This window comes from Serinus canaria, chromosome 2 (genome assembly GCF_022539315.1).
Source record: "Serinus canaria isolate serCan28SL12 chromosome 2, serCan2020, whole genome shotgun sequence".
In the NCBI taxonomy this organism is placed as follows: Eukaryota; Metazoa; Chordata; class Aves; order Passeriformes; family Fringillidae; genus Serinus; species Serinus canaria.
This window is the reverse complement of record NC_066315.1, coordinates 79,997,954-80,024,103: the sequence shown is the minus strand read 5'-3', so window position 1 is coordinate 80,024,103 and position 26,150 is coordinate 79,997,954. Positions and strand designations below refer to the sequence as shown.

General features: G+C 42.9%; 1 protein-coding gene across 1 annotated transcript in view; it reads left to right on the top strand.

Moving 5' to 3' along the window:
• Nucleotides 1–15,645, top strand: part of ANKRD33B (ankyrin repeat domain 33B) — a 44,290-nt gene extending 28,645 nt beyond the window's left edge. Inside the window, exons 2-4 of the mRNA XM_030239765.2 lie at nt 299–428; nt 5,837–5,977; nt 12,642–15,645. Coding sequence (XP_030095625.1) covers nt 299–428; nt 5,837–5,977; nt 12,642–13,492 — 1,122 coding nt within the window. The 3' untranslated portion in view covers nt 13,493–15,645. The remainder of the gene's footprint in view (nt 1–298; nt 429–5,836; nt 5,978–12,641) is intronic.
• The last annotated feature ends 10,505 nt before the right edge of the window (nt 15,646–26,150 follow it).

Below are 26,150 nucleotides of genomic sequence, written 5' to 3'. Positions count from 1 at the left end.
TATATAGCCATATAAGCATAAGCCATTTATAAACAGTTACTTTGCATGTAGTATAATGTAATACCTACTCTCTTAGGTATTTATGAGGAGTATCAAACATTACTTGCCAAAGGGCAGAGATAAAAAGAAGTGTATGGATCTGAACATTGTGCCTGGAGGTGATCACTAGTTGTGCTGGTACCTTTTCAGTTCTTCAGTCTGGAAGAAAAAAAAAAAATAAACAGCTGTCTAGTAAGCTTCTTCAGTGAATTTTTCCCAGTCTGGCAAACCTAAGTCTCTCTTTATATTTTACTTGCAGAATGGTCTTATTGTTGCCTGTTACCAAGGTTATGTGGATATTGTAATAGCCTTAGCACAATGCCCTCACCTCGACGTGAACTGGCAGGACAACGAGGGGAACACAGCTCTCATTACAGCTGCACAGGCAGGTAAGGCTCTCTGTATCACCTCTTACATGCAGGGTCTTGGGAAGAGCGTGTGGTTAGGCTACTTTATTTTAGGATTTTTTTTCAAATCCCTGAAAGAAATTATTCTGTATAAAATAATTCTGGCTAAGCCCACTCCCAAATAGGTTTGTCGTGATTTTCTTTGAACTAATTAATCTACAATAATATTTATCCAGCTGATTAAGGGAGCAAAAGCTATAGGTTTTTAGTAGATGCCATTAATTATTTCAACTTAAAATAAAGAAAGTCTCATCCCAAGTGTGCAGTATTATAGTGCTTTTTTCCTTTAAGCTGATTTTCCAATGTTTGCTCTGTTGAGCAACAATTGAACACTGTGGAGATATAATGTGCTGCATTAGTGCTTTCCTCCCATACTTGCTGCACCTACCTCAGAGGGTCTGTAGGAACTGATGACTGTAGGAAAATATATCACCATTAAGAAATACCTTATCTGCTAAGACATCCTTCATCCACTCCACGGCTGAAAAGCAAAAATTCTCAGCAGGATTTAGGATTTGCCAATGATCCTTTTGTAACAGCTGATATCAACGTTGACCATGTTAATCCTGATGCAGGCTGGAGTTTAGCACAAGGTTTTTCTTTTATCCCACCCAGCATGGTAATATTCAGTGAAGGAGTCTTACGGATCACTTAGAAGCAAGAGAAGCTCCCAGAGGAGTTCCTTGCTTCCAGTGTTCAGTTAGAAAACAATCATTTGATTATTTCTGTTTAAACTGAAGGGCTGTGCTTCAGTCTTTAAGGGAAAGTTTAGATTCCTCTAATGAGTTAAGAAAGTGCTAAAGCATGTAAAGGCCATGCTTTTTGGCATCGTGTCTGCTGACTGGTGAAGAGTCTGGGATGTTTGTGGAGCTCGTGGGACATAGTCCTCACTCCTGGACACTGGCTGCCTGAAAGGAACAAATTTCCATCAGGGAATATCAATGGGGATTACAAGCCACATCTAAAGTTTGGATCAGTTCAGTTTCCACAACAATTTAGTAATAGTGCCACTGGACATTTCTGGGTAGTACCTAACCTTGCTTTGTGGTGCACCAAAAAGTGAACTCCGCCAAAGTTCCTGCAAGATGGGTCTTGAATACTGGAAGAATAGTCTGTAACCACATTCATAGCAGTCATGAGCACAGTAGCTTTCCAAAGAAGGTGGAAAAAGTCCCCAAAACACTAATCTACTTTTATTTATCTGCCCTAATATAAATTTGAACTAAAAAAGGTTTAAGACTGTCTCCTTGACCTTTATAACTCATGATAATGAGCTCAGAATCAATCCAGCGGGCTGACATTGACTTCACAAGCTCTGCCAGTACTTGCTATTGATCCCAAAAGCAACTGGAAATTACTGTTGTCAACAGAAACTTATACAAACCCCCAACAACTTGGATGCTTTCCCCTGCCTGTGCTAATCCTGAGCTACATGGTTTACACCAGTTATTTAATAATTATCACAAGATACTGCTGCAGTGTTAACAAAGATTACTGCAAGGCTAACATTGCAACCAGAGGAGTTACAGTGCAATAGATGCTGCTTAATTATTGCTGGATGTTAAGTAGTAACATTCAGCAGTGTATTATAAAGACCTGAAAGCAAAGCTTATGCAAGCTTGCCTTTAGTGGAGAATTTATTTGTTGGGGGAGGGGTTAACTTTAGGCTGTGGAAGTAATCACACTTTTGCAAAATAAATTATTCTGAGATCACTGTCGTTCATACCAAAACTATGGGCTTTCCTGTAGAAAGTCTAATAGCAAATCCACCTTATTTCATGTATCTGTGACGTGGTATTTGAAGGTTTTGGAAAGTGCTGCCATTTTTGTTATGATCCACAGCCAGGTGGGCCATTGTGTATGGCCAGGCCCCAAAGAGGAGCTGGATGGGAAAAAACATGTGGTCCTGAGGAGCTGTTCCTTGTGTTTTAGACTCTGCATCTGCATTATGAGGTATAGATACGAAGAGAGATGACAGAGAGGTCTCTTCACTTGTGCTGAGGAGTTTAAAATTCACACTTGCCTATGCCACTTCATGACTGCCCAGACATGATGCTCAAATATGAGCACCAGCTTGAAATAAATAGGATTAAATTAAAGAGCAACTAGAGCCTCAGAAGATGAGGGAATTCAGTTCCTCATATTGCTTTTGATGATTTGAGATTCTCATCCTCCAACAAAAGTATCTAAGGCTGAAGTTCTCTGCATGGGCTGACCAGAGAAAGACAGGTTGGAAGGATCAGTGAAAAGCAGTTCTGTCTTAACAAGCTTATTAATATAGAAAAATAACCACAAAGTGCTCTGCTTTGTGTCACACTTGAAAATTGGTCTGTTTGCCTGCTTTCTCTATGTTTCTTATTTCTTATATCCTTTTTCAATGACAGCTTGCCTTCCAGAACTGTAAATGCATTGCAGTCTGCAGCAGGTGATGCCCAGAAATGGGTGGCAATGCTATTGAAGCAGAAGCAAAATCATTAAACATCATTACAAGGACAATGCAGAAAAAAAGAGGGAGATTGATACAAAGATGTGGTTGAAATAACAAGTGGAAAAGGAAAAGAAGGAAAATTACTTTTTTTTTTTTTAAATTCTGCTGCTGATGGAGACATAGCCACATCAGTGTATAGTAATTGGCATGCACTGGTGTTCAGAGGGAGTTGTATTTGCTTACAAAGTATCGATGTTTTATGTTACAGCCACCAGTTTGAGAGCCTTGCTGGGAACACAAAATTGGACGTTATCCCAGTTTCTGTTTATTAAGGAAGACAAGAGAACACAAACACCTAAGACACCCAGAGGACAAAGCCTTCTGGGTGTCTTTGGTTCCATCCATCTGTGAGGAAGCATTTGCTACCCCCAGGCCAAACATAAGCGTTTTTCAGGTACAATTCAGGAGTGAGAAGTTATTTGAGAAAGGGTCTTCCTTACTGTGCAGCTTATCCTTCTGCCTGCATTACACAGATTATTAGGTAATATTGTCATCGTTATGGGCCTTTCCTTTGTGGCAGCAATTAAATGAATTAAGCTATTACAGACATCTGTGCTGATCTCTAAATATGGCTCACAGGGAGAAGAAGGGAGCCCTTGGCATGCCAGTTCTGGTAGGAAGTAGATCTGGCTTGCAAACAGCAAGAACCTGCTTTGAATTCAGTATCACCAAACAGGCTGAGCCCAGGCTCGTTTATTTTAGAGCTGCACAGGGCTTTCATAGCAGACTTTACATCACAGGAGGCTCACCCAGTTAATAAATTAGGTACAGGCTGCTCCTTCACACAGACACAGGAGAACCAAAGCAAACTTCATGGCATTAAATCAAAAGTGCATGGCAGGGTTGTTTGAACTAAAACTTGGCAGCTCTCAGTTTTGCTTTGAATTTGATATCTGTTTGAACTGGAAATCTAAAGCAAAACCTCAGAGGACAGAAGATCCTCCAGATTAAAATTGGTTTTCAGGAATCCCTGAGAAACAAAACTTCTGTGAATCACAAACATCTTAATTTTCTTTCATATTTTACTGCTGTTATTTTTTTTTTTTTTGTGTGTGTGTGTCTAATTTGAGGCCATTTCTAGTCCCCTGGAGATTTGTGGTTAAGGAAGGCTTTCAGGATTAATTCTTAAGATCACCCCAGATTTGCAAAACGTCTCTTACTGTAATTATACTTTTGGCAAAGGGAAGAACATCTTTAGTGATGTAATAACTGCTTGAAAATCTTCAATTTTATTATTTCTGCTTGTTTCAGCTTGTCTCCGATCTCTGCGATCAAAAAGCAGGATATCAACTGTTTCAAAACCTTTATGAAAACACATGTTGTACATCACTGAATCAGAGCATGTCCCACAAAACAATCTGGGCACAAAGATTCTCCCAGTAGCAACTAACTCCTTTCTAGGATTTGATTTTATGCCATAGAATCAGCGAAGCTGAATTCTCTGCATTGAGTAAGCAGGACCAGGTCACTTTGTCCTGCCCTGATCACAGTTCACTTTTGCTTTGTTCAGCTTGTTGTGGTTTTCTGAAACTTTATATTTCATCCTCATCTGAGTGCTCAAGGTACAGGGAGCTTTTTATTTGGTTTTCTCTGGCTCTGGAGTTGCTCATCTGATCTGCATTCTCTCTACATCTGCTCAGGTTTCATGAGAGTCTCCAGTTATGCAGAAAGGTAACAGAGTAAAAAAAAATAGGAGAGAGAGAGTAACACCAGCAACACAAATTAATTGGTGAAGACTTTCTTAACTTGCTTTTCAAAATGAATGGAGGACTGTGTTGGTACAAAGTGGATGCTGGTGAAATCTACAGCAGATGTGATGCTACAGACTTTTAAAATTGTCCTGTATGAATTATAATCTGCTTCAGTAACATTTCTAGATGAATTTGAATGGCATGCATCACAGAATAGTCATCTGGTCTACAGAGCAAAATGAGAGAATATTTTTACAGCTCTTACTAATTAAATTGTGATTGTTGCAGCTGCCTGACAGACGGCATTATTTTATAGAGCATCAAAGCATCATAAAATGATTGACAAGTGAAGGGAAAACTGTTTTGAATGAGTCATAATGGCCCTAGCTATTCATCTGATAGTCCAATTATAAAGATTTGGTGTCAATTGGTCTACCAACCACTTAGCCAGAGATGTGCTCAGTTCCTCCATATAGCCTTGTGGACACCAGTTATCCTGGCATGCAAGGCACATGAATGGCAACAACAGTTGCTTTTAGAAGCAGGACTTAAATAATTTATTTTAATACCAAAACTGAACATCAATCCCATTTCCCAACTGCAGGAGAGTAGACAAGTGGCTTTACACTGTCAGATAGAAAAATAAAAATGTGGGATGCTACACAAAATATTCCTTTCTCTTGTATCAGGCCTGGCATGGTTTGAAAGCATTATTGGCCGGAACAACTATGTGCAGTCATCACTTTTTAATGAAGCAGCATGATTGTAAGGCTCAAATTTACCAGGGGAGGGAAAAAGCTGAACCTTTGCAATCAGTTGCTCCTGGTGATGGGGCATAAGGTGTAGGGATTCCCTCTGCAGTGCTACTCACTGGGTCACAAAACTGGGGCCCCTTGCAACATCAGAGTTGAAGTCCAGTTCTGGTCTCCAATTATTCCTACCTTAAATTGACTTTTCAGAAAGGAGAGCAATTCGAGAGATGGTGGGAACCCAGATTTTCCACCTCTTATCCAAATATTCTGGTCAAAAATCAGGGCCACTGAATCCTAAGGCTGATGATTGCATTGAGTGGAAGAGGGCACAAAGAAAAGATATCTTATTAATCATCTGCATTTTCCAGTTATCAGACCTGCAGGAGTAAATTTTTGGTTAATCCTTGAGACAGTACCTGCATTGTATGACATTTTCTCTGCTTTTTTGTTTCTTTAAAGGGCACATAACCATCACAAACTATTTGTTGAACTATTTTCCTGGGCTTGATATTGAGAAGAGGAATGCATTTGGATTCACAGCCCTGATGAAATCTGCAATGCAGGGCCGAACAGAATGTGTGAAAGCCTTGATGATGGCAGGTATGCAAAGTGCTTTTCGTCTCCTTTGTCACCATCTAACAACTACCAAGAATAAAACTGGCTCTTGGAATGTTTGCTCTGAGAAATGGGTGCAGCTTTTAAATAAGCCATAGACAAGGCAGTGAAGGCACGTGCTGCAGGAGTTTGCTTGTACAACCTCACCCAGGACCTCTCCTAGAGCTCTGAGGGTGTGATTGATTGTCTCCAGGAGAGTCTGGGGAGCAGGATCACCAAAATTTGTACAACATGAGTTGATGAAATTCATGACAGAGGTGGGAAAGACATGCCGGTCGCTGGCTGCTGTTTCCATGTGCAACAGACACTGCAAGGGTGGGATCACAGCCAGACTTCCATTTCTGCCTTGAACTGGGCTGGGGACTGGAAGGCTTTGGGGGCTCCAGTTCCTGTCAGGAGTGTTGGGTGTGGGAGCCACATCCCACCAGGGAACACTGGTGGGAAATCTGGTCACTTACTTTTTTGTTAATGCTGCCTCTGTAGCTCTGAGTTTGGTCTCCAGGTTTATGAGCAACTGGGCACCACCAGGTCTGTGTCTGCTGCAAGGAGGGAGATGTGGCACAGGGAGTGAGCAGGTCTCTGTCTGCCCACCTGTCTCTCCTCACATCTGAGAACAGGAATTATGTTTCTTGCTCTTGGCTCTTGTCTGCTGTTGAATTTCTGGCTGTGTTGCATTGCAAGGTGAAGGGGTCCTGGAGAGGAGATTCAGACCTTGCCCTTGAGGGGCAACAGCCTCTACGAGAGCAGTCCTAACATGCAGCATTTTTCAGCCACAATATTGTAGGGGTTTTTTATATGAAGTAATTGGTATATAAACTGTTAGACAACAATTAAATAACTAGCTTATATTAGTATATATTTTAGTTTTTCAGATGCAAATATGAAAACACAAATATAGTGGAAATAATAGCAAATGGCATGTGAATATTGCTACCGTCTAGATCAAGAGTCCTAGGGGTCCATCTCACAGAGAGAGATCTTGAATAAGGAGTTCATTTCAGTGATTTTGCTGTCACAAGAGTCTAACCCTTCATAATCAGAGTATTTTAAGTCAAATGATTTTATCAAGCACAGTGATATTACTATCATTCATTCCATAATATCCAGTTTCTAGACATTGATATGACACAGAAAACATGATGTGGTAACTGGTGTGTTATTTTCTGCTAGGTTCTGTAGCCTCTTACCCTGGAAAAAAGGCTTAGGAATTGGATCACTCGTTTTAAATTTTCATGACAAAAAATTATGAAACTACTGTCAGAGCTCGAACACTACTAGAAACAGATGCACTTTCTGGACTCACACACACTTCATGCAGATGCTAGTTCAGAATTTTCCAGTGAGTGTTATAAATCATCACTTAAAATGAAACTTCAATCCTATGATTTTCTGACTTGTCAAATTTGCCTTATGGTGTCATGGCCTATTATTAGCACTAGAGATCTGAGGCAAGTTTGTTCTTTCTGTTTGGGTCACTAGAAGCTGTTTCACAGCCTTTCATCTATGTAAATAACACAGTACTTGTTATTATGATTCTTATACTAAAATATTATTATTAAAGTTCACTGCTGTGGTTGCTGCCCCTGGCATCAGAATAGCCATTTCTTGTTTCTGTGATTAATAAGAAAACAGAATACTGGGGAGAACAAACCTTTAGACTGCCAGAAAATGGCTTTTTTTAGCCTCCATCTCGAGTTTGCCTCCAGAAAGCTTTATCAGCCTGTTTTTGCATCAGAGATAGAGAGGATACCAAAGGTCGTCCACCAACCAAAGACATGGCAAGTTAATATACTTTTGATTTTCTAAATTGCAGTTTTGGGGAGTACTGCCAGTTCCTTACATTTTCAGGTCAAAATAGGGGCCACAAAGGAAGTGCAATAAATTGCCTGCTCCCATTTTAATATCTGAGTCACTGCACAGTCTAGTGAAATGGAGGGAGGGAAGGAGGGAAATTCTCATTCAGAATGGATTGAGAAGTAGTTTGGGATTTAAGGGACACTGAGTGGGTGCTGACAAGTCCTAGTGAGCTGAAGAAGGTAAAAGAAGTTATTAAAAGATCTGGTGAAAAAATCCATTTCACGAATAAAGCAGCAAAATTTGATATTAAAATGTAAAAATGCATGGCAGCATAGAGGGGAAACACCCATAATCAGCTGTGGGTCTCCTTGCACAGCTACAAAGCAGTCATGTGTGTTTAGAAAAGTTACAGCCAGGAGGTTTTTAAACCTGGTGTCTGTTCAGTGGCTTGGGTAAGACCTCTGCTGATGGCCAGCTACTTATGGCAATGCAGGAGGTCAGCAAAGCAAAATAACTCACCTTCCTAGCTGCCTTAGCATGGATGCAGCACAGTCAGATGGGGAAAGAGGTAACAGCATCGTGTGACAGATGGTCGGGGCTGGATTGCCAAAGTGACTGCTCTTTCTGAAATTTGAGTTCGTGGAGGGGGGCCAAGGTCAATCACTACAAGATTAAGGCACTCTGAGACACTTGGCCATAGCGCTGCTCTTTCAGAGGGAGCCCTTGGAAGGCGAGTTTGCTGAGTGTGAGCGCACAGCGGGTGCAGGGGCCGCTCTCGCCCCGGCAGTTCGTCACAGGCTGCTGCGCTGCCAGCGCTCATCGGGGCAGCCAGCCAGAAATGCTGCTGGCTATTCACCTGTCGAGCCCTGCTGTAGGCTCCAGTCTAAACTCAGTGCTGCTGTAGTAATGCTGACAGAGTGGCCCTGGAGAGTGGATCTGGAGACTGGGCTGTAAACACCCCCCATAAATGAGCTGGCAACAGATGCCTGAGCCTCCTCAGCCCCATCTTTAAACTCAAGATGCCAGTTCTGCACCTCAAAAGGACTTGAAGTCTTAATAAAATCGGATATTTATATCCTAAAGGAGCATGTGTGTTCAAATTAATTGTGCTGAAAAAGATCTTCAGGGAAACTTCTAGGAAAAGCAAGGCAAGTGGCAAGTGCAGTATTCCTGAAAGAAAAGTTGTAGGCTATAGTTACACTGAAATGACAATTAGTTCAATAAGACTGCTATCACATTTACAAAGGGGCATGACTACTCATGTATATTCCAGATAAGGCATTCTGCTGAATGACAAGTTTGTTCAGGAATGTATCCTGATTTGTGCAGAAAAATCAATAAAACTATGGTGAATTACACCTTAGAGGAGATTTTGTGATACAAGGTACAAAGTCAGCATTGATTTCTGTTGGTAGGTTGGGATTTCAATACTCTGTGGTACTGTTTTCTGAGACAGCATTCCCAAAACACCTGGGGACCCATCTGTCAGAAAGAATGGGATTCTCCTCAGAGGAAGGTGAGCCAAGGGTGACAGCAAGGTCTCAGCCCCAGACTCATCAACAAAGGTGGTCCTTCAAGGAACATGGCAGGGCTGGTGTCACTAACCTGGGTCAGGCAGCACTGCAGGCAAGTCCATGATGACAAAGGCAAGTTCATAGAGACAAGGTAGGTCTGAGGAAAACAAGAAATTATATCTGTGGGTCAGGGTCCAGGCCAGCAGGGCACAGGCATAGCCCAGACAAGGACCAGAGCTGAGTGGAGCCCCCAGTGAGCACTTTCTCACACTGCTCTTTTTGAACTACTCTGCTCCAAATTCTCACAGCTGCACCATATCAGAACTGAAATGACTTTTTCTTGAAGATAATGGTAAACAGCTGTCTAGACCTCTTGCTTGTAAACACACTGAGAATTAAATTTTTTATTTGAAGACAATTCCTTTAGCTGCTGTTCTTCCTGTATTAATTCCTTGCCTGTTATCTGTACATCAAGAAAATAATTTGCCACAGTCACAGTGAGCTCTTTTAGGAAGGAGTTGAGATTCAGGCAAATGTTAAGAAGGGACCATGGAAAGAGGCTAGTGTGAGATGAGAGAAATCCAAAGATAGGAAGTTTGGGTAGGGAGGTTCAAAAAGAGGTTAGTGAAGCAGGAGGTATATGTTGGTATTTCTTTTTCCCTCCCCTCACTGATTAATCTGTAATTTCTGCAGTCATGGACTTCATCAAACCATTCTGCCTCTCAGATCTTGCAATCTTTTTGTCAAATCCATAGCTTGTGACCTCTTTGATTTGATTGCTTCCTCTCTTTGGCTCCTTTCTGCCTTCCAGTCCGGGTCCCATGCTTGACTCCCTGCAGTTCCATGGTGCTCTCTTTCTGAGTGTCCTTTCTGCAAATTTCACTTAAATTACACTTAAACTGTTATCAGCAATTTTGCTTAGGGTGTCTCCTTCCACATCCATTCTTGATCTATGTCTCCAGCATCTTCTCTTTAGGGATTTTCTCAGAGACTTAGGAACTAACTTAATAAAGCTGAGGTTTTTGTCACTTTCCCCATGCTCTCTTTTTGCCTTTGTCTTCCTGTAATGACAAAACATCATTTGTGGGAAAGGTTATACTGAACTCACCACAACCTGGTTTGTGGTTGCTTTTCATTATATCAAGTCCTCCTTATTCCAATTTGAAATGCTGTCTCCAAGATAATCCACCTGGAAAAAAAAAATTATTATTCTCTATACCAGTATTCTGGTAAAAGTCTCATTACCAGTATTCTCTGGTCTTTTCCTCAGATCTCTGGACATCTCCTTCTTGCAAAGCAATGGGATGGACTGTCACTTTTGTGACAAGATCTGTGTAGGTCAGTTTTGTGTTGACTGTTTGAAAATGGTCCTTCATCTGTTAAAGAAGCCCTTCAATAAATCAAATGTTCTTTGTATCCCAGCTTTAAACTCTTTCAAGAAGCCCAGAAACTATCTTCAGGGACAGAGATATGAGTAAACCATGACTAAATGTTGCAGAGCTCAGTATGTTGAAGGCAGCTGGGCAAAGTGCCCGTGCCTGTCCCAGGGAACAGATCTTCTGAACAGTCTGCAGACTGGAGCGTGCAAAGCTCCCTCTGAGATCAGTCAAAGCTCAAAGGCAGAATATAAACCAAAGGATTTTCAGTTTAAGAACCGGTCTGCCTGACACCAGAGAGTATCCCCTCATTCTCCCATTGATTTCATTCTTTCATCTTCATGCCCATGTACTGTGGAGCATCAAGGTGTGTGTGCCCAGGTGGTGCGCCCAGGATCACTTGGATGCAAAGCACAGGATATGGTGCCAATTGTCAAGTCCTTGACATGTCTCTGAGATTCTTTTTAATTGGTGCCATCAAGCCAATTTTTTGACAGGTCTTTTGTATCCTTTATCATTCACCAGCTGTAATCTGCTGGCTATTTGCAACAGTGTCCTGCTAACTTCAGCTTCCAGAACCACTCGCTGCTGTTCATTGTTCTGCAGCAATTCTTCCACAGGGCACTTTGAATTGAGCTTCCTGTGTCCTTTACAGAGCTCTTTTCTGTCAGCAGGACTGGGCCCATGCCACCCTCATTGACAAAGGCCCACAGCCCCACCTCAATGTCATGGGAGGACTTCCCTGCAATTTTCTGGTTGCCAAAGAATGTGGGTAAAAGTACTAAGGAAGTTATAAAGGATACCATGGGGCAGACTAGGATGCCTGCTTCTCCTGATACTACTGTATCCTCTTCTCGAGCACCCAAGTGCCCCCGGGGAGAAGAGTGTAACTCCACTTGAAAACAAAAGAGTGAAGAACAAGGGCAAAAGCCAATGTGTGGGGTCTTATAGGAAGATGGGGAGATCAAAAGAAATGCAAAGATGTAAAAGGATGCAGAAATATGTGAGAAAAAAAAGAATGGTGAGGGGAACAGATGTCAGAATTGGAGAGATAAAGACAATAGACTGGGAATGGGAGGAAGATAGGCCACTTGAAATAATTTCCTTCCAGGAGAAAACACTTCAAATGTCTAAGCCTCTGCTGTGTAACCTGTACCCCAGCTGCCTCTTATGGCTGGTTCACTTAGCAATAACAGAATGTTTTGGCTAACAATTACTTCATTTCCTTAGGGATGGTAATCTCAGGTAGATGAGAACGCTGTTCTGGGTTCAGACTGAAGGTCCATCTCACCCATTATCCACTCTTTGGCATTTATGAAAACTTTCCTTATATTTGATCACCCTTGTTACCATCTTCTCAACATTTCCTAATTCTATGGGGTCATTTCAGACATAAGAGAGCATGAATTGCACATTTTTTACTTTCTTTTTTCCCCCATTTTAAATGGAGATACTTTTAAAGAAATTAATTATATTTTATTTGCTGTTTTTACCCCTAGTGAGCAGTGAGTGGATACGTTCATGGAACTTGTGATCAGTAGTCTAAGACCTTTCTTCCAAGTGGAAGTGACCAGTAAAAAGTCCACTATTCTATATGGGGATGGATTTCTTTGTAGAGTATTGTTTCTTTCCGTGTCTGTAACTCTTTTCTTGTGAGCTCAAGTGAATGGATATTAAAATGGCAATCAAGATTAAATGCAAGGTGAAATTCATTATTTCATTATTTGTAATTTTAAGAGAATTTCATATCTGCAGTCTTAATGTCTTTTACCTTGTTTTAAATAAATAAGGAGTTCATAAAGTCAGGAACCAACCAGATCTATCCTTATTGCATGTTCATTTTGACAGAAATATTATTGTGTATTTTATGTGACATTTTCTTGTTGGGATCTGCCTGACTCACCTCTGATAACAGGAATGTGGGTGTTTCAAATAATTAATGCTAATTGTTTTTCTTTTGAGGGGCAAATGTTCATGCAACTGACCCAAGCCGTGGACTGACTTCATGGGAATGGGCTTGTTTCACAGGAAGATCAGAGTCTGCCTTCGTCATGCAGAAGCTGATGGACAGGCCATGCCCAGAGCAGTTTTCTGATCAATATAAACCAGAATGGCCAAAAATGAAGGAACTTCTTGCCAAGGCTGCAGAGCCAAAAAGCTGCTTGCAGAAAATTTCTGAGTGTGTAAGGGCAGCTGTCTCCTTCCGGTCTTTCTACGGTCCGGAAGAGGACGGGGTCCTCGACCACATGGTGAAGGTGACAACAAGTTTGGGAAGTCCCTTCGTCGCTCTGGGGTGCCGGACTGTGTGCCCAGGCAGCCCGCCTTGTGTGGGGAAACGCAGACTGGCAGTGCAGGAGATCCTTAGGAAGCAGAGAGCAGAGGAGATCCGATCTCAAGACAAAGATCACGCGAGCAGCTACGAGAAGTTCTTTCAGAACTCCAAAGTCACCGTGGTCCCCAAGAAGAAGGAGCGTCGAGCCAGCCTGCAGCCCATCAGCGTGGCCATGTCCCAGGTGACCACAGTGGCCACGAGGAAAGCAAGCCTGCTGCCGCTCCACCTGCTTCGGCGGAGCAGTGTCCGGCCGGGATTTGTCATCCCCAAAGTCCGTGTCAGCAAGGCTCCCCCGCCCACCTTCCAGCCAGAAAAGGCCAGGAGGAGGAGCAGCGCCAAGGAGGACCCCTATCTGCAGATTCCCAAGTGGAGATACAAGGAGCTAAAAGAGGAGCGGAGGAAGGCAGAGGAACTGGAGAAGAATAGAGCAGCAGAAGCTCAAAAGCCCAGGCAGGTGTCTCCTGCCCAGAGCAGGACCTGATTTGCAGGTAGCTGCTGAGAAGGTTCTTGAGCTGCTAGTCTTGTTATCCTAGCAAGGTAACAGACTGAATGCCTTTGTGCATGCCCACTGCTCATGGGGCTGGAATACTGAGTCATGGCCTTCAAGGAGCAGAAATACAGCAAGGGCTATGCCACAGCAAGGCTGATGGTGGAGCAGGAAGGTATTTTGAGCTGGAAGACTTACTAGGTTTACTGGTCTGCTGTTGGCAGGTTGTTCTAAGCGGTGCAGTCCTTTGTGGATTCCTGTTCTTCCAGCTCCTGGTGAATGACTGTGAAACAGCTCGGAAAATGTGTTTGAAAGGATCGTATTTTGTGTTTGTTCATTTTGTAATGGACAAAATTAAGGAGTTGTGCTTTTGACACTAGATATTCCTCCTTCTTCTTCCTTAGGTAGACATATTGCAAAGGTTTATAGTAATAATTAAAAGTTTAAAATTTACCACAGTGTTGGTTGCCAGTGAAAATCCAGGTCTACAATTGTTTTGGATATACTAAGCACTTTATTTCTATTCCAGTAAACAGATTTTAAGTACAGGTCTATACAGTCTCTATGGATGCAGTTCTTATTGCTATTGTTTGCTCTCTTGAACCTAAAAAGGGCTTAATATGAAATATCTGTGCAGTTGAGGTATTCACGTCTTCTGCAAGTATAAATCAGGTGCAGGGACTAATTTCTTTGAAGAAATATAGAAGATGAGAAAATTTTTGATTGCCACCCTCACCTAAGATTTGCCTCCTCCAATAGATTTCCCTTTATCCATTATTCGTTGTCTCCTTTTTAGTCTCAGGGAATATTTTGTCATTGCTTTTGACTGTGAAATAAGGGAGATGGTGAAGCACAGTGCATATTTTTTCAAGTCAATATTTAGGTTTCTTTTCAAAAAACTCACCAGGTTTATAGTCAGCCTTTCCAGAATACATCCAGGACAAGAATATTATGCAGCTTTCAGAGGTTCAAGCAACTTTCCCAGGTGCCCAGTGCAGCTACACGCTGTGAATACCCAGTCAGAGGTGCAGTACCAGGCAGCTCAGCCACTGACGTGGCCAGATGTCACTGTAAGCTTTGGTACCACACATCTGGGTGCCCAAAGTACCTCACCCCCTGTCTCCACACTGGGAGAAAACCTTCCCTAGTATGGAAGTGCATCTCCAAGTGGCAGCTCCCACGGGTTGCTGCAGGTTCTTGTGCTCCACATTAAGGGTTCCTCTGGTTGTACCAGCAGTCAGCCTGAGCAGCAAGCCAAGCCCTGGCAGTTTCTGGTAAGGCAGGGCTGTAAACCTGCTGCTTGCTGAAGAAAGACCACGCTCATGGAAGTAGAGGTCCAATGCAAACAGCATTGAGCAATGCTCAGGGTAAGGTTTTGCTCAGGCTTTGCACACATTTGAACTGAAATGTGCTGCAGTGTGTCCTCCTGAAGGTGTTGCTGGAGCCCAGGCAGACCCCAGCAGCTGCTGCTGTCACCGCTTTCTCCCCTCAGTTAAAGAGAGGGAAAACTTTTCCATCCTTTAGTCTCACAGCACAAAGGCTGGCCACAGTCTCGCTGAATTTGTAATGAAACTGTGCATGTCATGGGAGAAATAAATTCAGTTGATTGAAAACTAGAGCCCAGATCAGCACTGCCATTTCCTGTCTGCGGGGTCTGACAGAGGTTAGGACAGATGTGGGAAACCAGGATTTCTCCATGCAGCCTGTTCTTTGTACTCCTGTGCTGGCCAGACTGCAGTGCCAGGTGGCCTCCTAGGTCAGAGCTGGAGGATTATGCACCTGCCAATACACCTGCCCAGTCCTGGGAATATGAATAGCATTTTAATCTGCAAGTGCATCAGTGCTGTGCAATTCATAGGCACCAATTTTGTAATGGCTTTGGGGTGACCAGGATACAAGCTGAACTCATTTCTTCGGAAAGCAGGAAGACAATCTTCTGGCTGGCTGTGGCAAAGGTATCAGGATGGATTTCAAATTGGTACACTGGATCGAATGGGTTAACTGTTAATTTTTGCTTACTGCCAACCCAGGGTTTTGAAGATTTAGCCCTCAGATTTGGTTCTGAAAAGCAACCTGTGCTACAGCTGAGCACTTGAATTTGCACTTTCAGTACCACCTGCAAGAGACCAACAGCTGACAGGTGCACTCAGGGATTAACGTACAGTATGTTAGAAATAGGGGCTGGAAATTAAGCCTATTTTCTAATCCTTTGTACTTTACTGTGTTTATGTGCATAAATGTGATATTTCCATTAAAAGAGGCACAAGATGTTAAACTTATTTGGCACTCTCATTCTTCAAAGGGGTTTGGGGATGCTGCCTTTCCCTTTCCAGTGGATCTAAAAGCCCATTCTCTTTCACCAAAAGACTCATCAGCATCACCTAAAAGCTGTTTGGTTTCCCTGGAGTTATTGTGGGCTAACTTTCACTCCTTTTGAATTTTTCCCTCGGAGTTAAGGAAAACTATTGCTTTTGTTTCCCATCAGGTTTTCACTGGTCATCTTGCTGGAGAGAGACCCCGTTGCTTTGCTGCCCTGTGTCCATGTTGCTCTGCTGCAAGCAGGTGGTCTCCCAGTGTCCTTGCTGAGAGTGTGACTCCACTTGGGGCATCTGTGTAAAGCTTTGCACTTGCTAGTTTTGGCAGTGCAGGCCAAAGGTTTCTGTGTCCTCATTGCCTTCCTCCCCTGCTGCCTCACTGCCCTCCAGCTATCTTCCCCTCTTCATCATTGTCCTCGCCCTAAAGGCTACACCCCTCTCTTGCTGTTTGTCTTACCTGTCTGAAGCTTGCAGTGGGCAAAGCTCCCACAGAACACTTCCTGACACCTGTGGCAAAGGGACCACAGTGGAGGAGGAGGAGAAGGCACACCTGGCTTGCTTTCAGCCATCTGTCCCCTTGAGCTGCTGCTGCCAAGGAGGATTTGAGTTCTGTTGGATTTCAGCACAAATAGAGTGGCTTGGTCTGTGTTTTGCTGTGGATTTTTTTCCCCCCAAGAGATCCATAACTATGAAATGCCAGGCAATACTGGCTGCACTTCAGGTTGCTCCTAGTCACTCAAGCAGCACAGTTTACCTGCTAAAAAAGAGCAAGCAAACCCTTGGCAGCACCTCCTGGCAGCTGGAGCCCCTGCGGGGAGGCAAAGGAAGATGCTCCTCAGAGGGAAAAGGGACATTAATTCCTAGGGCAGAGGGAGGTTTTCTACCTGCCTTCAGTGCCAGGCTGTAGTGTGGCACATTAGTGGGAAGAATGTCCTGGAGTGTTGTAACTGGAGCAGGGGCTGTTCTGCCAGCACAGCCATTCCTTGTCTCGGTACCCTGGGAAAATGTCACCACCGTGCTCCCAGGAAGCTCCCAGCCCCATGGGCCAGCCTAGTTCTGCAGTAATTGTACTGACAGGGGTTTAATGACAGTGCCAGTGGAAGGTGGAAGTCCAACTGCTTCCCAAAATTCTCTAAAATTATGTTGTTCTCTCATCTCTGCTAAGGAAGAGTTTCAGCATGGGGGTTCCCAGTAGCCTGCCTCCCAGAAGGCACCATCTTCCCCATCTTCCAATGCCAGCCGCTGTGCTGGGCATCATCCAAGTAAGGAAAAATCCCAAAAAGTATTCATAGATACCTCCAAAGGTATCACAGGCTGTCACAGAATTAGAAAAGAAGCCTGGAAAATGAGAAGGGCCAACTCATCTTATTCTGGAGAACAGGAATTTTATTCTGTTTGGTGAATTCCTCTGTACAGCTAAATGTAGCATTTATGGAAAAACTTTGTGAACCCTGGACCCTTTTTTCTTTGGCTGTGAAGCTGCTGTCCACTGGGAAGTATAAATGATATCCACCACCAAATCCATGCTGAGACTGAGATGTGCTTTATAATGCTAAATATGCTAAATAAGGATATCCCAGAGTGGGCAAACTGGATGCTCCAAACCAGTTCCCCACCTATGTAAACACCTATATCATTAAGTTATTTTAATTATACATGGTATTACACCTAACCATACCTATAAAACTGCCTGCAGGTAACACAGGCACACATAAACACCATTCCTACATAAAGCAATAATGAGATACATATAAAACACGTATATATACATACATAAATTTTTAACATATATTATTAACACATATACATATAAAAAGCCTTTTACCTCCTAATGATAATGTGGAGCACTTATATATGTTACTGATGACCATCTCTCAAAAAGCCAGTATTAAATAATTCTTCTGTAAGAGGAACAAATGATTCGGGGTATATTGTGGAGGCTACAAAGGGAAAACAGACCAGCTGCCTTTTCACTGAACTCTATGGAGCACTTGCACGAGAAGAGGCAGGGAAATATGTGAAAATTGTACTTCATTGGATAATTAGAGTTGTTATGCACATTAATTTTGCCTAGTCAGGTTTAAATTTGCCACTTCTCCTGGCACATTTGAATTTACAATGGTTTTGGGTGCTTTTATATCTATAAAATTCTGCACAGGTTTGTGGATAATTAGTGGGCCAAATGCTCCTGCTTCAGTTGTCTCTCAGGGAAACAGAAGAGGTTGGGAAAATGGATTCAGGTGGTTCATTTTCCCCTTCCAGTCGTAGCAGCTTCCCACACGAATGACAGTTTGCTTCTTTGCCCAAGCCCTTCCTCCCAAACAGACAGAACATGAACAGAAACCCTTCAGAGGCAGAGGTGCAAAATCTGGGCTGGCGGGTGCCGTCCTGGATGCATCCAGGGATTTCTCACCAGGCACTGATGGAGCAGTGAGCTCCTGTAAATGTGGATCAGGAAAGGGGCACTGCTGGAACGTGTCTACTCCGTGTGTGTGCGTGCCAATGGGGTTTGTACTCTTGGTGCCATAGTAACTGAAGTCAGCTCAGAGAGGTGTTAACCACCAAAGGTGCTTCCTGAGCCTCTGTGCACAGCTTTCTGCTGACAAAGGTGATAAAATATTTACTTTCACACCACATGCAGCAGCAGGGAGTTAAGGTTTCCTTGTGCTTGCTGCCACTATACTGAAGCCAGCTTTTTGCAGAAGCCAGTAGAGTGGGGGTGTTCTGCATTTTTGTGTGAGAGTGTTAATGGGACACCAATCAATAAGTAAATGGAGAATTTAAGTAATAGCCCCACTAAAAGTTCTGTTCCAAACCGAAGTGAAGTAGTGTTTGAAAAGAATATACAAACATGTACTGAGAGCAGACATGCTGCATTATCAGCTTGGCTGCTTTCACAGGGAAGTCTAGTGGAATAATAGTCATGCAGCATTTACCCAAGTTCTGTGCAAGGGAAATGTGGTCTTTGACCTCCTGGTATCTTTTTCAAAAAGCTGCAGTTGCAGCCTCCTAAGTGTATTCATGTGAGTGAAATAAAATATTTGTTCTGTGAGGAACAGAACTGAACAGACCAGCCATATTAAAATAATTTTTCTTTGTTTCAGTCTCAAAAATTTCTTTAGCAAACAGAGATTCCACTAACATGATCATAAAAATGTGCTTTGTGGGTGTTTTACATGATCAGTTTCTCACCTGTGGCTCTTGAAAAATGTAGGGTTTATTCTTTGCATGATTGACTGCATTATCCTTTTTTTTATGCTCATGGGCACAATGAGCAGTGTTTGCCTGTGGTTTCCAGGTCTTCTGCAAGAGCCTTCTTAGGCTTCTGAAGGGTTTGCAGTCCTCGTGAGAATCTGCATGACTGTCTAAGATACTGTGCTCAGAGAAAGCCAAGGGAAAAGTGCTGTATGTCAGCTGTCCAAAGAAGAGATAGCCAGGCACCACGGCGAGGTCTGGTCTGTACTTAAAAACAACACAAAAAAACCCCAACTGAGCCATTTTAACTTAAAAGTTAAGCTGAACTAATGTGCACGAACTCTCTTGGGATGATTTTAATCAGGCTTATATTCACTTGACTTAAGCAATCAGAAGCAGTTTGTGGTTAAAGAGATATAAATCACTCATCCTGAAACTGGTTTCCGTGCAGAGAGCTGCGGCAGTTCGTGTGTTTAAGTGTGCTGTTTCCAGGGAAGAGGGCTGCCCCGTCACATCCTTGACCCAGAGGAAGGCTCTCACCTGGGATCTCTGATGACCCAAACGGGTTTCTTGCAGCTTCCATTTTTCCAAGCAGGGACTTGTTGCCCTTTTACTCATTGTTGATGAGTTCTCTCACACACAGCAGTCAATGGCATCTCCTGGAGCCGCTCAGTGCCTCTTCCTCACCTTTAGCTAATTACCAGTGTCACTTTCATTAACATGGCTCACAGCTGCCAGGGATCTTCCCTTCACACCATCCCCAGCTGCACGCTGCAGCTTTGCTCTGTCATTTGGATTTGGGAAGATCCAAACCCCCACATGCAGCGCTGGGTAAGAGCCGCATTGTCACCATCCTCCACAGAGAACCGCTCTCTTCCCATCAAGTAAAACACTGGCTTAATCTTGAATTCAGCACTGTCTTTTGAGCATCACAGCCCCTGCTCAGGAACAAAGTGAGCCTGACAACAGTCAGAGGCAGAAGATGAAATATTAATCCATGCTTTCATGACATTCAGGCTGGATTACAGTAATTCCCTGTCTGCAGGTCTCCCAGGGCGGCCTCCTACAAAACACAGTTTGTACAGGAGCCAGCTGTGGGATTTAACCACTGCAGACAACCAGCCCACCTCCCACACTCCAAACCTAGGGCTTGGCTGGAGACCTCTCTTCCTTCTTATCTCCAGGTATGCTCTTCCGTTCCCACTTGCAGATCACATTCACAACTGTAGCTATTTTTAGTCACTAGAAAAAAATCCCAGGTTCAGGATGTGTCAAATTAAAAAAAATAAAAAGGTGTAAAAGCTATAAATATGATAGGAAGATTCTACAAATATGATAGACTATCACTCTGGCTCTTTTTCTCCTAAGCCCATCATCCCAGGGCACAGAACATATTTTATATGGGTCACTCTTCTCTTAGGGCATTGAATGGCATTTCCTCAGGGCAAGAATAAGTTAAATTAGAAAAGCAACAAAATGAGGCCATAGTGAAGAGCTGAGTGTTGCACACCAGTCAGCTCAGATCTGACCAAAATAAAGAGAATGCAAGGTTGAATGAGAGAAAGAAATCCACCACAGAGGGATATAGCTGAAGAAAACACTGAGAGAAGAAAATAAGTTTAAGCCAAGCTCACCATCTGGTATTTCCATGAGCATCAAAGATGCACCTGTTCCTGTGCTGGCATGTGTTGGACCAAGTGCAGGGCTTGTTCTAGTCAGACTTGCTCATTTCCTGTGTGCCTCAGCCTACCTCTCAGTTGGAGAGAAATGTTTTCCTCAATACCAAGTTAATCCATAAGGTCAGCTCTTGGCTATCAGGTAGAGAGGGAAAAGAATGGATGGGAAAATCCACAGAAGCAAAACCATGTGACAAAAACTATGTCAGTCAAGCAAAGTGAGAATGTGTCATCTCTTGGCTTTGCAAAACCAAACAAAATTCTTCAGAGATGCCAGAGGCAGCTGGGACAGCAGGGGCCAGAGTGGAGCCTGTGGCAATCCCAGTGGCAGTCTTCAGATGTCAGGTGATGGTGAGGCTGGACACATCCAGGACACAGATCATCTGCTGCTCCTGGCTGCAGAGTGGCTGAGCCCACCCAGCTTCTGAAGACAAAGAAGGGCAAGAGTGCTCATGCATTCCCTACAGCACAGATATGCAACATTAAAAGTGCCCTCCCTCAGAACACATTTAAAAAGTATGCTTCCCTCAAAGCAACAAGAAGCCAACCGTGCCCTTGGCCTGGTTTTTCCACCAAATGACTTCCTTAGGTAAATGAGTATTTGCTGTGAAGGAAAGCTTAGCCTAAAATGCAAGACTAAGAAAGTTTTGCATCATATACCACCATCATGCCCTACTTTGCTGCTGAAGAATTCCAGCTTTTGAAGATTCCAGTGGGCTATTTAAGAGATTTATGAAGTTATGAAAGCAAAAGTCACGCCCGTGCAGTTTAAATGCCATAAAATCCCTGTGTTGCTATTTCCCATTAGCTGGGTTCTTCTGAAAGCCTTGTGCCAGCTGAGAAGGCTCATCTGAGAATGACACTTAGGGGGAATTTAAATGAACCCAGGGCAGAGAAGAAAAGGAGGGAGAGGTGGCAGCAGCAGCCCAGCAGCAGCAGCAGTAAGTCTAACAAAGACAAGATCTAATTTAACAGTGATCATCCCTCAGTTATTTAAAAATCACATTAATGTATGGACATGAATCTTCCTATAGAATTGTGGGTTTACACACACCCAAAACAGCCTTTGGACTCCTAGACCCATGGAAAAGTGAGGAAATCCTTGTGGCCTGAAGGTCTCTTCCTCAGGCCAGAGAAGGCAACACTGCTCACATTTTCAGAGTAGTGTCAAGAAAACCATAGTGGTGGGAAGGAGTTGAAGTGAGAGTTCTTGAGTACCATGCCACACCCACTGCTCTTCAGGAAGGTCTACACCTATGAAATATTTTGAGAGCACTCATACCTTTCCTAGGATTCCTTGCAAAGTGTTTCTGCTAATTTCATTTTTATCCACATCTTTCATTTGAGAAAATATCTACTGAGTCGGGCAGTGAATGCTGGGATGCTGGCAGGGCATGTAGCTATTTAAGGGCTTTTTCACATCTGTTTTCACAGGCAAACCCTATTAAATTGTAACAATAAACCGCATGGATTTTACTGGTAAGCAATCAATTTCCATGAAAGATAACAAAAGCTTTCACTGAAATGAGCTAGAAATCCAAATCCCTTAAAATGTGAGCCCATATTAAGAGCACCACGCTGCAGGCCCTGCAGTAAACACTGCTTATTGGGTGCTCAGGGTGTGGCTTTCTTAGGTTAAGCATCACCAGCAGGTGCAGTCACCTGTGGTGGGGTAACCCCACACATTCCAAACTCCAAACACATCCAGTGGTCCAGAACAAAATGCTCTTTTTGCCCTCTCTTCCAGCAGCTGCTCAGCGGCACAAGAAGCTCTCACGGCCGCTCCTGGTGGCTGGATGCCTCTGCTCACCAGAGATGCCTCATGGGCTGGGACTCTCTGAGGTGCCTGGCCCCCAGAGATTGTGCAAGGCAGTGTCCTGAGAAGGGGCCCTGGCAGTGGCCCTCCAATCTCCCACGTCAATAACATCTGGGGATAAACCCCAAAGACCCTCTCCAAGGAACTCTGGTCTTCCATGCTGGCCTCTGGCTAAGAGCAAAGGCTGTCCTCTGCATCATCCAGAGAGCTGACTGTGACAGAACAACACCAGGAGACTCACCTCTAATAAAAAAGGATCTTGAGAACACTTAAAAATGATTTCTTATACTGCATAACACCTTCTAGGATTTGTTGATGCTCCAAGGCATCAACATTTCCAAGGTGCATTTCCAAAAAGGCTCTAGCATTTTCCTCCCAAAATATCAAGGCTAAAACAGCTCAGTTGCTGTAACCTCACACCACTGATTTTCATTAATATCTTCCCCAAATTCTGTTCATCAGCTAAACCATCCCTCAGTGAACCTACAGAAAAGGCCCACCTGATGCTCAGCATCCCCTGGCAGTTTTAGGGAGTGAAGATACAAATTCAGCTAGAGTTCTCTCCCTGGATGCTCTTCCAGCCACCGCTTTTAGACACTTCCCCACACCTGAGTAAGTTCCCACCTCTAAGCAGCCCAGTGCACCAAGAAATGTTACCAGTGGCCACATCAAAGTTAATCTGTGGCTTTGCAAGGCACAGGCAGGAGCTGGGGTGTGAAGTGTTGTGACAGGTTGTCCTTGAGAGTGGCAGCACTGGGGGGCAAGAGGCCAGCAGATGACACAGGCTGTTAGACACTGCTGCCCCTCCGTGACTCCAGCACACGAGGACTGAAGATTTCACTTTAGGGAGCATTTCTGTTAAATGTGCTCAATAAAAACAAATTCACCTCTCCTTTTACACTTGAAGAGCTTCTGCTGCACAGCTGATGAAAGGCAAAAAGGCTTCAGCTCCATGGTTATTAATGCCAGCAAATATGGCTGAAAAAACATACAGGGCTCATATTCATTCCTTGTAGCTTGTATTACCTATTAGAACTATAATGCTGTCAAAGTGCTGTTCTCCATTTACATGGGCCCTAGCATTTCACCTTGAGTACAAATGCTAAGCTATCAAAATAGAGTGCTCAAAATGAATATGAAGGTGCCATCTTTACTCAGCCACCTTTTGGAATACTAACACTGGGTCACTAATGCTATTTAGAATTGTTTCTGGGGTAATTGGTTCAGCTCTTCTTGCTCAAGTGCTGCGCTTTAATCTTTTCACTCTATAATCTCAGCCATAGAAATATTTGTATTTTCAGAACATAAAACACAATAAATCAAGAGCGAAGTTCTTGTTTGATTCTGACTATTGAAAGCATTTCAATAGCACCTGCAGGCTGAGCTGACATCTTGCCAATTCTTTTGCAATTTTGTTTGATTATAGGCAAAGCAACAGATAAGTAAAAGAGAAACTGCAGAGCGGTAACCCTGGGACTGCTTTTGTAAATAAACACAGGATATAATTTTTAAAATATACATTTATATATAATGTTTATATAATTCCTCAAAAAGGCTGTGGTTGTGCTTATGCTTGTTGCTGCTGAAACAGACTGTACACTTGTTTACTAGTAAATGAAAAATTAGGATCTTTTCCCCTTAGTTATTAGAATCAGGTATACTGAATTATGCAACATGTATATGTTTAGATGTGCATGTACACCTGTGTGTTACAACATTGATCCCTCCCCTTCCATCTCATAAGCTAATTTACTCTGAAACATTTTGTTCAACTGTTTTCAAAATAACTCATATTCTCACTCATATAATATTTTCTTCTAAACTTGCTGTTCCAGGAAGGAGCACTGCACAGACCTGTGCTGCTTCTTCCAAGAAGCTCTGTTGAATTCCAGCCCCCTATTTTTGAAATCATGGGACCTACACAACGATAGGGTCATGTTTTTCATGACATATTTCATTTCATGCCCTGAAGCCAGAGCTTCATAACACATTTGTGAGTCAGGAAAAAGGCCAGAAATCAATGTTTAAGAAGTGGCCTAGCAGTGACCAAGCTGCAGAACTGAAGATGGGACACAGCCGTGTAACACCAGCAATCCTCTGCAGAACTCCACAAACACAACTCACATAAAGGAAAGGATCTGCCCACAAGTCTTCTCCACCACTTTGCAGGTTGATAGGTCATACAGTGCTTGAAAAGAGGGATGTTTGGAGGTCTCTACCTCATGTAAAATACCTAGTGTGACTCTCCAGTCCTGCAAAATAAATCTGAATTTACCTTAATTCCTTGGAGAGTATCACTGAAGTTAACAGGACTATAAACACAAAGTAGAAATCCTCTAAAAGACCAGTGGCCTGCATGGCATGGGAAAATAACCTGCCTTGAAGGATCCTACACTTGTAGGAATCCTAAATCTCCCAGGGGAGATCTGCTGAGATGACATTGGTAACATTTCCCATAATTTTCAATGTACAGATTCTGCCTTTTAAGATTCTGCCTTTTAAGATTCTTTTTTATCCTGCACCCACTAACAAAGTTATTGCTATTGTAAAGGACCAGCCACCAGAGAGTGACACACACCACAGCCAGGAACAAAACCAGGTGCATAAACAAACTAAACATATGCATCTGGGGGAGAGGAATCTTATGAGTCATGATAAATAGTTGGATGAAGCTCAGTGCTTTCTTGAAGTATTTACCTGAACCACTACTGGCTGGTGGTGAGCCAGCCACCAGCATGCAAAGCACAGTTCTAACACTGTCAAGTTTTCAGTGTGGATGTTGTAGGAGCTTTTTGGGGCCACAAAAAACAAAGTCTTAACCAGGATCCTCATAACAAGCTCAGTTGACAGGCTTATTTAAGGCTTCAGCCTTTCATTCCAAACCCCTCCAGCTGTCACAACTGTCACATCAGCAGCAAGCTAATGTTTATTATCTTCTGGGTTACAAATCAGGCCCTAAAAGGAGAATTCTTGCATTTGCTATTCATTATCTCTTGTCCAGAGGGAAGGAATTAGCTTCTGATGTGGGTCTTTTTTATTAGCAACTCAGATGTACCACTAGCTACCTGCAAAAAGGATGTTAAAGGTGTTCACCAAAACTGCATGTTCCAAAGACTCTGATCTCCCATTGCTTAATACCTCTGGGATGAATGAAATCTTACATCCTAGTTTTTAAAATGGACTGTTCTCTCATTGTAGGGACATAAACTACATACACACACACACACACACACATGAATATTAATTAGGTCTCAGTTCAACTAGAGTATGTCTTAGTTCTATACCCTATATCCACATACATGCTGCCTTTTGCAGTGAAGAGAGATAATATATATTTCTTTATGCTTAACCTTGTAGGCTAGAAGAACCAGAATTTATTAAAATGTATTTGCATTTGCAGATTTCCCTCATCCAAAGGCCTCTTCCAAGCAAAAAGATTCAAGGACATGTAGATTTACGAATCAAAGAATTGTCCTCTCAGTATGTAATTAGGCATGGGAAATTGAGGTCAGTATAAGAAATGGCCAGTGTACAGTTCTGAAAGAATATGACAGCTCTGCTGCTTTTCTCTTATCATCCTCTAGCAACAGCTTTACAGAGCACAACTGAATCCACTTCTGTGCTGATCCATTTACTGTTCTACTTTTAAT